General features: G+C 45.4%; 1 protein-coding gene across 8 annotated transcripts in view; it reads right to left on the bottom strand.

Annotated features, from left to right (window-relative positions):
* The window catches only part of PDE8A (phosphodiesterase 8A), a 143645-nt gene extending 137015 nt beyond the window's left edge, over positions 1–6630 (bottom strand). For 7 of the 8 annotated variants that reach the window (XM_030013473.2, XM_030013475.2, XM_030013474.2 and 4 more), the window contains exon 1: positions 4843–6618. In XM_030013473.2, the coding sequence (XP_029869333.1) occupies positions 4843–5103 (261 nt within the window). In that variant the 5' untranslated portion in view covers positions 5104–6618. Of the gene's footprint in view, positions 1–4842 lie in introns of all 8 variants that reach the window. The other variant, XM_030013479.2, reaches the window with a different exon arrangement.
* Between the last annotated feature and the right edge of the window lie 6930 nt (positions 6631–13560).

The raw sequence follows: 13560 nt of genomic DNA, 5'->3' as shown, positions 1-13560 counted from the left end.
CGTGTCTAGCAGATGACTTTACAGCTGAAAGTAGTTTTGGTGAAGTTTTTACCAACAGTAAGTACTCTAAAAGTTCAGGGTCTAACCTTGCTCATCTCGGTCACACAAGAAATTGCCCTCAGATGCAGCGATGCCTTTTGCATGAGCTGGTTTGCATGACCAGGAGCCGTACCAATGATAATGCTTTAAAAATTGAGAAAGCAGCTCATGCTATCTTAGTAGTGTAGCGATCTATATGCTGCGAGTGATTTACAGTTTGGTTTTTTTCCAGTTTACATTACAAACAATAGGAAATTAAAAGGTAAAGATAAAAAATAGTCTTAAATATGAACCCAGTTCACATGTCACTACACCAGTTCGCTTCATACCATTTAAAAATTAGACTCCCATCCCGTGGAGAAAAAGGTTCATGCCTTGCAACAACAGCATAAAAAACCATCAGCCTGAAAGCCTGGAGCCGTCAAGATTGAGAGAAGTTCGCGTATCTCAGCGTGGGAAGGATCCTCTCAGTGGGAGCAAGGATCTCTGTAGAGGAGGGCTGACGTCAGTGGAAGTGGGAGGGAAATGGTGATGGGAGGGAGGTCTGTCAGGAAAATGATTGAGGACAGTTTCAGTGGGAACAGGGAGGAATCAAGAGAGGGTGGATGGCCCCAGTGGAAGCATGGACAGTACGCGTGGGAGTTTCAAAGGGAGGGAGAGCTTGTGTGTTTCAAGGGGAAGGAATTACCAGACAGACAGGAAAAGAGCAGACAGCCTAACGGACTAAGTAATGTGCTGTTAAATGCTGAAACGAGATCCACTTCAGCACTGCACGTACAAGTTTAGCATACAGCCTCCTATATGCAGAATTATGCAACCATTGGTTTGCAGTGACTGTAAAATTCTCAGGCAATTTCACAGGGTTTGAATGAAGAAAACTTACTGGCTGTAGGGCCATGGATTTAAACTGGCTGTCCCATATCAGCTGATAAATCAAAAGGCTACTTCACATTTAGCCCTGCTGGCTTAGGACTACTTTTAATTTAAAATAAAGGAAGCTTGGATTTACTCCATGATCCCCTTGCACCCGAACGCATATATTTCTGTGTTAAACATACATGACCAGGAGAGTTACACAAGAGAAGAGGAAGGAAATCTCACACCCGTAAAAGAATGACAGGGCAAAATAAATGCACAATGTATGTGCTACAGTGTATATTAGTGCACTATAGAAGAGTGACACACGTGATGTTGGGACAGCATATGCTTATGAATACCCAAGTAAATTTTAAATAAATGCCCATGAAGTCCTTATACCATTCCAGCACTTACTCCACTTATGCTATAGATTAAACAGAGGTATTATTCTAAAGGTGTTTAAGCAGGTTTCTATAAAGCCAAGTACCTTTACCACAAATTCAACACCACAAATGTCTGAAGAAGAAAATCATAACTAATATATATGAAAAAGAAAGACTATCACAATTTTGAGTCCACTTTCCTGAGATTTTTTTAGAGCTAAAAAAACCCAAAGTAATCAGGAAAATTCTCCTTTGCAACAATACTGGGTAAGTGTCATTTGATAACATAAGACTGGATAATCAAACTTCAGTCACTGTTACTGCATCTAGATCTTGCTCGTCTTTCCCTGGGAAAATTACAGAGTTTAATCTGTGGAGTTGGTACATCGAAAATTAAGGGAAGGATTTTCATGGCTGGTTTGCTTTTTAGATAGGGCACTTACTTGCAGGTGCTCATAAATTTTCAAATGAAAGCCATGTATGAAATTACTACTTAACAAGGGAAATACAGGTGCCATGACCAAATACAAATTATTAAACGGGCTCCTCCATTTCTCATATAATATCACCATACTCATATATACCATAGGTATTATGGCATTTATCTCTGCACAAACGTACTTGCAGGACTGCTCTGCAAATTTGCTATGGATAAACTTAGGTTTTTCCATATGAGGAAGGAACAGGTAATTTTTTTAGCTACAGTTTGTAAATTGATGCAAATCACAAAATACAGTATGCTCACACCACACATCCAGAAAATGATCCTCTGCTATTTGACCAGAGGAAAGATATAATAAGACACAAACATAAAACCAGAATAAGTCTGGGGGCTAACTAGCAATATATATAATGCCATTTTACAGTTAGCATGGGTTATTTCTTTTTTATGACACTTTCTGACTTGAAAAATGTGCACTGTAGCTAACAAACCAATTCGATAAAAGTTATTGCACTACCTATTATACATATTTTAATAAACTTAATGCTAATGCCAGCCAAAGTGAAAACATGAGATTTCCACACGGGCCAAGCTTTGTTCTTAGTTCTCACATAGGGCTTTCTTGGCTTTAATCTGTGCATATACAACAAAAGAACATGAATGAATTTCAACTGAAGTGCACTGAAACCAAGTGAAAATGCCAGTCAGGCAGGTTACTGGCTATTCACACAAATTCTGACGACACCACCATTGGTCAAAGCACAAAAGGTTTCTAGCATCTTCTGTTCATGTGAGGGTATCCCATGGGCCATAAAGGGTGTACTATGCACTCTGAAGAATAGCAATAGCTCCTAGTAGCACCCTAATTCTTACAGTTCCTCCTTAAATCAAAAATCCTTTTAACTCCAGAACAGCAGTGTCCTGCCCAATGCTTCTTTTGGCTTCAGGGATTTCACACTCCTGTCCCTTATCTTCAGTGTTCTCACACTCTGTTTCTCTCCAACCAACTTCACCGTACTGTGAAAACTGCTCTCCAGCGATAGCGTAGCCCTCTTTCCAGCACAATCTCCGAGACAACACAGCAATCTAGCACACTAAGAACTGTAAATCTGATCATACTACACACACTAATGACAGAAGCAAAGAATGAAATACATGCTGCTTTATAGCTCTAAAGAGTATTACAGGATTTTGCACATGAAAATCATGCAGATGCAATGCGTCCAACAGATTTTGTATTCAGCTGATCACAAACAATTCATTTCTTACTTCTCAAAACCTATCGTTTCACAGCAATGTGCTTAGAGTGATGACAAGGGCAGAAAATATGACTGATAAAAATCAGAATGACTGCCAATGAGATTACAGTATGCATATGAACCAATATCAACCGTATAGCATCTGGCTGAATTATCCAAACCTAGTAACAAGAATTTTTACAAAGTTCTTGAGATCGAATAACAAAATTTAACAAAACTAAGACTGCTTCCCATGCGTGCTTCTGGGAACAGGTTCTGGAGGTTTTTTGCCCATAAGCAAGCACACAGATGACAAATTCACAGAATATAAACTTTAAGAATACTTTTGGTTTAGATTTTGTAGTGTGCAATTATAATCACAATTAAAAATTCAGCTAGCAAAACAACCATCAGGATTCCGGTAACAACTTAAGTTTCCTTACTGTGGTTACCGTGTTAAATATGCCATAAGCACGTCTATCACGCGTGAACAGGGCCATAAAGTTCAGTTTCCTGTGCAGTGCTATTAACACAAAAATTTAGTTTAGTATAACACCATTCAGCTTCACGTTCTGCCTTAGGTGTTGTTAATTCCTCCTCCAACTCGCTACTTACAAAGTGTCTTCTCATTTTCTAGTCTTTTTTTAAAACCCTATGAACTGAGACTACTAAATCTGGAGGAAAACAATTGAAGAAAACCACCCACAGTACTGAAGAAAATTATTCCAGGTCACTACTCTAGAAGCCGTCTTAATGAGCATGTAAAAATCCTAAGAAAACTACAAATCATTAGAGTTTCTGCGAGTCTGCAAAACACTTGACATTTACCTAGTTCTTGCCTGCATCTCAAGTCTTTATCTTATATTTACGGCATGTGTATCTCAGTTCTTATCTTGGTAACCCAGAGCAGATCAGCCATGTTATATAATATTGACTGGGCTGCTACAGTTTGATTTTTTTTTTTTATTTGCAATTACTTATTTTTACGAAATAGAGACAGTTCCCCCAAGAAAGCAAAGATATGGAATAATCAAACCCTATAGCATTAGGACCTAAAGTACAACCCATAAACAAACAGGCCATCAACAGAAAGTAAATAGACAAGCAAGCACTCCGCACCACTAACTCTCTCACTCAAAAAAAAAAAAAAAAAAAAACCAACAAAAAACAAACAAAAAAACCACCATCGCAAATTACAATTTTTTTCAGTATGTGCCTGTCGACTTCATGCAGCCTTCTGTTGTATCTCTACACAAAAGTATGCACACTAACACACATGCAAAAAAACCTCCAAAAAAATACCCTATTTTCAGCAATAGACAAGGTCAACAAGTTGTTAATGTAAATCAGTACCCAGAGCAAAAACCACTGTAGCTCTCCTTTCAACTTTCTGAATGGAAGAGGTATGCAAATTGATCAGCCCAGCTAGCAGATCCTTCAGACTGCGATTTGCCCCTGCTTCCAAACAAGACAAGCACAAACAGCAACAGTGGACGACCCAGCACAAACAAACATGTAAGACGCAGGAGTTAGTGGCAGTGCAGCTCCCATGCACGGCAGAGTCCCACCACGGCCGGCCGGACGGGCCCTCCGCGTTCAGAAGCGAGACCCGTGCCCCTGGCTCTAATGACTGGCGAAGACAATTACACCGCTCTCCTTCCCGGCATCAGGAAGACTCGTTTTGTGAAACGAAGAAAGAGGCTTGGGTACATCTAGAAAGTCGTTTCATGAGACTGATTAGTTTATAAACGAAAGTAACAGCTCAAGCCAGGAAAAGATCCCCCGCAACGTAACGCTTCAGCAGGGAGACTCCTTGGGTTAAACCGCTACAGCCAACTCCTGTTCTGAGAGAAACAGTGCTTATGTTTAGCACCCTTTTTACCTTAACACTGGATCTGCTGGTCTGGGTCTCTGCCTCCATGCTCTGGCTGTTCTCCCTCTTGTCTTTCTTAGAGGAATTAGTCCTCACCTTATAAGTGGATGTGTTGGAGGATTTAATGAATAATCCTGGGACAGGGTTGCCTTGCTGCTGTTGAGACATGGTTGTGTTGGTCTGGTGAGGGGAATTGCACTCCTCAGACTCTTTGCTACTGTGATAGACCACTCTGCTGTCAGAGATGTGGATGCTTGGAGCACAGCCCATGCTTTGTGGCCACCTGGGGAATACTTCTAAATTGTATATATATATATATATGTGTGTATCTCTCTCTCTCTCTCTTTCCTTCCCGTTGGTATTTTCCCCCTGCTTAATTTTTTGTTAACAGGTTGAATCTCTTTTCCTGCGTCTCCGCTACACTCTGAAGCATTGCCATCGGTCCCTTCTACACCACCAGAAACGTGTCTGTTCTCCTCGTCCTCCAGGAAACGGGTCCTTTTATCTCAATCTCAGCAGTGGGCTGGGGAGCTGGAGGGGAGGGAAGGGGGGAAATCAAGAACCGGTCGACTTCATATTTTCACAGATTATTATTAAATTTTTTAAGCCATCTGAGAATCTTGGTAGGGTTTTCTTTCCTTCTGGGGAAAAGAAAAAAAAAAAAGAAAAAGGAGAGGGGGAAAAAAAAAAAAAGCAAAGGCAAAAAATAACAAAAAAAAAAAACCCAAGCCCCGAACGACACGCACACACACCCCAGCGTCTTCTCGGCTAGGCGCTCAGAGCGGCTGGGGGCACTGCACCATCTCCTCCCTCCTAGTCCGGAGCACGGCGCATTTTCCACCTGGGTTTGCACAGCGTTACCGATTAACCCGGGTACGGGCCGGGCCGGGCCGGGGGCCGCTCCCCACCTCGTCTTCCGCGCTCCCCGCCAAGCAGCGCTCACTCCTCCCGGTCCCGCTCGGCGCCGCGCTGCGCTGTGCCGGGGGTGTGCTTCGGGGCGCGCTTTGGGGTTGAGCTGGGGGGCCCAAATAAATAAATTAAAAAAAAAAAAAAAAACAAAAAACAAAAAACCAGCAATAACCGAAAACTGCCCCGCCGCCCCGAGGAGCCGGCTGCGCCCCTCACGCCGCGCTGGGCATGTCCCGCGCCGCCTCCGTCGCGGGCGGCCGCCGCGGGGGTGACATTCAGGTTCCCGTCGTCGGAAGGAAGGAAGAGCCCCCCGTCAGGCGGCAGCGGGGCTTTCTGGCCGCCGCAGCGGCATCCCGCCCGGCGGGGCGCGGGCTGCCGGCTCAGCGCCGCGGGACCGGAGCGGGCCGGGCGGCGGGGAGCCCCCCCTCAGCGCCCGGGCCGAGCGCCGGGGGCGGCCCTCGGAAAATCAGGGCACGGCCCGGAGGGCTTCCCAGAGCCGCGGGAGGAGCCGGCTCCGCTGGCGGGGGCATCAAAGGGCCTCCATGTTGGGGGGGATTTTCTGGCCAGAGAAATGATGCGAAACGGCGAGGGGGGGGGGGGGGGATAAAAAAATTGAAAATGAAAAAAAAAAAAAAAAAGGAGGAAAAATTAAGAAGAGCGAGAAGTAGAAGGAAAACGATCCTAGCGTCCCATCCCGGCGGAAAGGGTTGCAGCGGCGAGAGCTCTAATTCCCAGGGCCGTGGCGTCTGCGTCCCTTGCAGCAGGGGAAATGCCTCTCTCCTCGCAGCCGCCTTCCCTCGCTCTGCGCTCACCTTGTTATTATTGATGTTCCTCAGCAGCGGCGGCGGCGGCGGCCCCCTCCGCCGCCCCGCCCCGCCCCGCGGCCGCCCCGCCCGCGCTGCCCCGGCGCTTGACAGCGGCGGAGCCAATAAAAGCACCCGCCGGCGCTGACCTCCGGCCTGCTCTGGCGTCAATGCAAATCAGCCGCCGGGGGCCAATGGCGCGCCGCGCCGCGGCTCCGCCCGAGCGAGCGAACTTTAAACCGCCGCTCCGCGTGCGCCCGGCCGCCCTGGGCGGCGCCGCCTGCCGCGAGGCGGGGGGGGGGGCAGAACCCCCTCCCGGGGCGCAGTGGTACGGCCCCAACCGTTTCAGGTGCAATTAGCTTCTTTCTCTTGATTTAAAAAAAAAAAAAAAAAAGGCAACAAAAACCCCGACAAAATCCACCTGTAGAACTCTTGGCCCCGCATCGCGCGTCGGGAGGAGAAGCTCGTCCGCCCCGCAGATGCTCGGTACGCAGGGTAGCCCCGGTAAGCCTGCCCAGGAAAGCCGGCAACTCGCTTCCCTGTAAGGGCGCTGGGTTCTGTCCTTCGGGAACCGGAGAACAGCCACGGCCCGGACTCTGTTGTTTCCCATCATCTTCCTTTTCAACTCTGGCCATGCCAATTTCTTTGAAAATATTTTTGAAAGCAAAGACTGTGAAAAGGGCGGATGGTGCTACTTGGGTAGAGCCAGACCCTAGGGCTTGGAAAATGAACGGCGGGCAGACTTCTTCTACGACATGTGTGTAAAATAAACTTCTTCTGTTTCTATATCATATGGCAGTAACTATACTTCCATATCCTGTAGATGTGTTGCAAGACTAGATGTCTGTACATACTTCAAGAGAGAAAGAGTACTTAAAGCCGTTTAAATCGCCATGCCCAGTGCAAGACAAGTTGCTGCTATGGACAATGCGTGTTTCAGAAGTACCAGCTCAGCTTCAACAGCAGACGTACGACACCTTACTCTACCACAGAGCACACGCAACCCAATGGGCTCGTAAGTGCCCTGTTCGTGTTCCGCACATGCCTTTCACTTTCCTCACTACGTCCTTTGTAGCTCTGCCAACCTTCACTCTCAGTGGCTCGCAGGGGTGCCCCTCCAAGGTACTGCCTGTTTTCACCAGCTGAGGAACAGCTCAGAGGTGAGAGCTGTTTGGGGAAGGCCAGATCAAATTTTAGATTTAGGAGCATGGAGAAAACCATGACTTTTGTCAATAAGCTCCAGCGTCTGAGCAGGAAAAATGATGTATCACAGGAAAAAACTACTTAAATTACTCCAAATTTGTATCTTGAATGCTTTTGTGCTCCCCTGTCAGAATCACACTGTTTCAGAAGAAGCCAATTCAGCGCGAGCACTTCTGTGCATTCAGAACAGTCAGCCTTGGAACAGTACCTTAACTATGCGACAAATGCCATCAGGTCATAATTAAAAGCAAAATATGCAGGTAACTGATGACTATGACAGCAAGAATGGCAAAAAGTAGCTCTTTGTTCATATACCTAACAGCATCACTTGAGCACCTTACAAGGATAGGAGATGCAAAGTCAAAAGTCAGTGCTTTTGAGAAATGTCATTTTTCAGGATAACCACAGTACTTGCACTGTCAAAATGCTTTTATTTACTTCTCATAATTGCTAGCGTTAAAGGCTAGAAAATCAAGTCTTTCCTTCCCCAATCTCTCTGCTACTGTGCAGTTCCAAGTATAAGCAATAGTCACATAAACTTCGTTCACCCCATTAATTTAGCTGACCTATACAGCCTGTTAGAACCAGCAAAAGACACTGGCTTCCTGTGCTCTCTTCATCACTTTGCACGCCCACTTAAGATAAGCACTTAACAATAAATGAAGGGAAAGGCTTAACATACCTGCTTTAAACAGTGGGCACTGTTTGGAGAAGGATCTTGTCCTCATGCTTTTCTTTATGTTAAACATTATTTACTAGATCCCATTAATGAGAACACACTTAAGAGCAGCTAGAATGAGGCTGAGTAAGACGAGAATGCTGCAATTCCTACTTGTGCCATTAACCACAAGTGTGGGCTCTCCTTCAGCCTTAATGTCAGCAAAACTGCTGACAGCACTTTATTTCTGGTGGCATAGGAGGAGTCAGAGACAGCAAAACTTCATTTTCAGAGCTCCACATTCAGTTTGCAGTGCTGACACCTAGAGTTAAGCTTTCTACTTTGTAAAATGAATGGGTTTGATTTGCACCTACACAAAGACAAAATGTCTTCACAGTGTCATTTTTAAAAAAATCAATATTAAAACCATCTCTGCTTTCCATTTTGGAGGCAAACAAATTCTCATTCAACCAATACTTCAGTTTATCCAAATGACACACAAACAAATACCGAGCAGGGAGAAATGCTTTGTTCAATGTTATATAATAGCAGCGTGACAAAACAACAAAGCGTACATGCAGATATGATGTGCATGACCTCTTTGCCTTTTTTCAAAAGTTTTTCCACACTAACCCTAGGCAGATTATTTCTGATTATTTCAATCTACGGCCTAACTTCAAACAAAAACAAAAAAAGCCTGCACTTGCAAGTTTTTCAGATGAGAATTCACACTGCCTTGAATGAGAGGATGAGGTGAGCACAGAATGCCTGAATAATCCCTTAGGAGTTTAATAAAAGCCACTGAGATATCACTAGAGTTGTTGCTACACTGATGAAAATCCAACTAAAGACAAAAATTTCTATTTGAACAAGACACTGGCTTGTTTCTCTTCAATTTGAAAACATTGGTGCTGGTTTTTGTTGCCAGTAAAAAGACAGAAGTGAAAACATCAAAATCATTGCCAATGGTAGTCATTTGTCACTACGCTGTATGAACTCTGTGGATAAAGGGGCTTGTTCAGGCTTATTTGCTGAAGTGCAGCTCAGGAAATGGTGGGCCCTATTATTCAAAAAAAAAAAGAAATAGTGCAAAAGAGCAGAGGAAGAATAGGAGTGTAGACACTGGCAGATTAGGGCTGTGGGGGAAGCGCAAGGTCAGTACAGAGTCAGTAAGTGAGAGGTCAGAAAAGAACTAGCTCTAGGAGACAGCTGGGGAATGAGAAAGGTTATTTATGGAGAATAAGGTTGAATTTCATTCAGGACTGCAGAATAAGAAAGAAGCCTAGGAAAGAGCTTGGAATGATTGTTATCAGCTTGGACTGTAGGCAAGTGGGTGCTGTGGAAGATCAAAGTATTTAGAGAAGAAATACATAAGCTTATAATTTTAAAAGGATTGAAAATTACAGTATTCAGCCACTTCTCCATCCATCTCATGGACAAATTACATTGGATCTTGCATTTTTTGACAAAAGACTGAACAGCACACTGACTCCCAGATCTCCTCCACTGCTCCCCATCTCTGCTATCTCCCCCCAGATTTCCATAAGCAAAAGCACTTCTTGATGTATCAGCAGTATGCATCCATTTCACACAGCTCTTGACCATTTCCCAGTGCACATTATAGGAGTTTGTGCACGAGCATTGGGACAATTCACTCCTGTTCAGTCGCACAAAAACGCCTATGAAGGCCCAGAGAAAAAGTTTGGTGCCAAAATCCAATTCTGATAATATTTCAGTGCCCAAGACACTGACAGGCAGAATTACGCAGGAGAAATGATGGACTGACACCTGCATGAACAACAAATATCAGTGTGCTTTGAAAAAATGTTTGCTCAGCAATGGCAGAGAAAGCGTGCCTGCAGTCCTGTGAGCACAAGGCAGCAATCTTGATATGAGATTACTCTATGTGGTTTTAATTGCTTCTCCCCCCAGGTCAGCTGTATGTTCCAACTGTGTCTTTTGGCCTTCTGAAAAGTTAGGCAATCCTGCTGGTCTCTAGGCCAGCGAAGGAGGCAGTGGGGAGGAGGTGGAACTGTGAAAAACGTGCCAGCACACAAACAGCTGAATGGACTCTACGCTGCTAACTACTGACGCACGCAAGCTGTGACAGAGCTTGTCGCTCCAGCCCCAAGATACTCCAGAAGAGAAAACAGGGACCATATCCTGCCTTAGCCACAAGTTAATATCAGCATTACACCCCACGAGCAGGCCAGGGTACACCTGCGTGTTTGAGTATAAGTGACAGGTACCCTGGAACTGGGCATTTTCAGGTGACACAAGACAAGTGTAAAATTTGTCCTGAGATAGATCATCCCCAGCTCCTGGATTATACAGAAGTACAATGGGTTTGTTTTCTGCATCACTTTCCTGATGTCCTGAAAAACCCCAAAGCAATCGACAGAAGCGCCGGTCTGAAGGCCTGGCGGGCTGTCTGGCTTGCTGTAGTTGCATAATTGCAATTGCAGAACACAGACAATTGTCTGTACCACTTGGAAATCAGGGCCTTCAAGACAGTCTAAGTCAGCAACTTTTTCAACCCTAGCACCAAAGAGATTCAAGTCTAAAGCTCAGATACTTCACGTATGTACAAGCTTCATTGTCATAACTGGTGTCAAAATGGCTTTTGCAGCTGTAGTGATCAGCAGGATAGACACTATTTCTGGGAGAAAAATGTACCCCCCTTCACTGTACCTCCTTTCCACTTTGATTACCCTCTTTGCTGTCCCACAATGTGGAAGGCTCTTTCCTAGCCCCATCCTATTCTAAAGATTTGTCTCCCTTTCTTGTAAGTATTAGTCTCTCCTGCTTCTTCCTACATTTTCCTCAGATCCTTTTGTTTCCTAAGTACCCCTTTTGTCATCTGCTTTCTCTTGCCATTTCCCCCATCAGATCAAAATCCTTCACCCAGCCCCAAAGCAATTCTCGCCTCCATGATCTCCCAAAAGCTCAGTCAGCCCCCTTAAATCTCCCACAACAGCCCCCCATTTTTTCTGGTTTCAAATTGTCCATCTGTCCAACGCTTCTCAAGTATCCTCCAGCAACATACCTTCTCTACTTTGTTTTTGTAGGCTCTCCCCAAATCACCCAAGAGCAGCACCTGCTTGCATAGCAGGTGCAGAGCGAAGGTGACCAGATCTCTCTGTCACCCAACATCAATGACTGGACATGGGGCTTCTGATGCTGCTGGCGCACAGCAGCCTTAGCTGAAGCCTGACTTCAGTGGAGCAAGGCATATGCAGGGAAAAGGAGTGAAAGCACAGTCTCCCTGCATCTCCTCTGCTGCAAAGGAAGCTGACTCTGGATCTGGGGGCCGATGAGACTGACATCCACAGCACTGCTGATCTCTCTAGGCGCCGTGGGTACAGATCCTTGGACTGATCTGGGGCCAGAGCAGATTACAGAGCCCTTACCACTATCTTAAAGTCTCCCAGGTTTTCCTCTCCCTCCCAGTCCTCTCTTCCCAAGTGCCCAAGTCCTCACCACCTAGAGCAGACCACCACCTAAGCCTTGTCTTTCCAATCCCCGAGCCCGGGAGCCCTACACAGCCCGGGGAACGCAGCACTCATGGGATGCAGGAGGCTGCACCGTAACACCCAGCTGCTCTGGCAGTGCCAACCCCAGAGCTCAGCGGGAAGGAGGAGTGCTCTGTGAGCTGCTGCTGCCAAAGCAACAGCTCCCACCGTCTGGCCTCGCCTCGAGTCAGCCAAAAATTTGTGGGGAAGGGAGGAACAAAGCACTGTCGTCCCCACCCACTCCCCTATAATTATCCTGTGCTTCCCAAGCAGGATTATCTATCTGGATACACAGTGCCATGCAGCCAGCTGTGACCATAGAGAATTAGTTGTTCCCCTCTTGGAGAATTTTCCCTTCTCTCTTCCTAAGTATTTTTAAGCTAACTTACATTCATTTAGTACACAACCCTTTCAGTTTGTGATTTACTAAACCAAGGATGAGAACTGGTCCTTCTAGAAAACTGGTCCTGCTTAGGTGGAGTAGTATACCCAATTCTTACACCCGACAGGCCTTGCTGCCTGTTGTCCCTCTGCTTCACTAGGGTATTGGATCCCCCCTCTTAGCTAGCCAGCCTCTGGCCCAGCCCAAGAGTGACCCCAGCCTCAGGACCCTTCAGACTCATAGGTTGGCTCCTAATGCCATAACCCCTGTATCACATTGTGGCCTGCCTGGATCCAGTAAGAGAAAGCAAAAGAAAAATCAGTAAAAGAAACAAGCAACCTGGCTCCTCCATCAATAAGTCAGTTTTCTTTGGTCATCAAAGCTAGAAGGACAAGCTCTTAGTCTTTGTCAGCCTACCCCAGCAGCTAAAAGATCAGTCCAGACTAATGAGGGAAGACTCACTCAAGACAGGCTTTTCAAAACCACACTTTCTCTCCCCATCTCCCCTCCCCCAGGTCCCCACTGCCTCCTGACCAGCAGCTGCTTTCTTACTTGCTCCTGGTTAACCAGCAGTGCTAGTGGCCAGTAGCCTTCCTTCCTGGGCCGGCCTCCTTAACCTTTCCCAGAGACAGACGGAATACGAGTGGCAAAGAGAACAACAAAATACAGAGCTAGAAACTCATCCCTGCAGTATGGCAGCAGCAGGAGCTGAAAAACTCTCTAAAATTCCTCTTTAAGGCAGGCTGTACACCTGCAAAATAGACAGCTTTCACGGCAGCTGAATTTATTATTTAAGGAACAGATCCATCGTCCATGGTCGTACTCAGCAGTAATTTATTATACATTCACAACAGCAAAAAATCCCATGTACTGGCTGTAAGATTTATGTTCCTAGATCACTCAAACATCTGAAAAATTCATGCTACAAACATGTCTGAATATAAGACAGGGAACCGGACCTCATCTGAATACTTGTTAGCTGTATTCTCATGTACATTTCCTTTCCTTGGGCCAAACCAATACCCTTAAATACACTCAGTCATATCCAACTATGTACAATCCTTCCCTGATATTAGGTCTTTCTGTGGAGCAAGGCAGTATCCTTACATATGCAAGAAGCTGAACCCTTAAGCAACCAAGAGAAGCATACCTTACCATCAAACAGATAACCCAGAGATGGTTGTGCAATTTATTACTCTCTCCAAACGTACCCCTTTTTCCAGGAGTGCTTCACATCCAGTTCTTACATTGCAATCAGGC

The sequence above is a fragment of the Aquila chrysaetos genome, chromosome 5 (assembly GCF_900496995.4).
Source record: "Aquila chrysaetos chrysaetos chromosome 5, bAquChr1.4, whole genome shotgun sequence".
Lineage (NCBI taxonomy): Eukaryota > Metazoa > Chordata > Aves > Accipitriformes > Accipitridae > Aquila > Aquila chrysaetos.
This window is presented reverse-complemented; position numbering and strand designations above follow the sequence as displayed.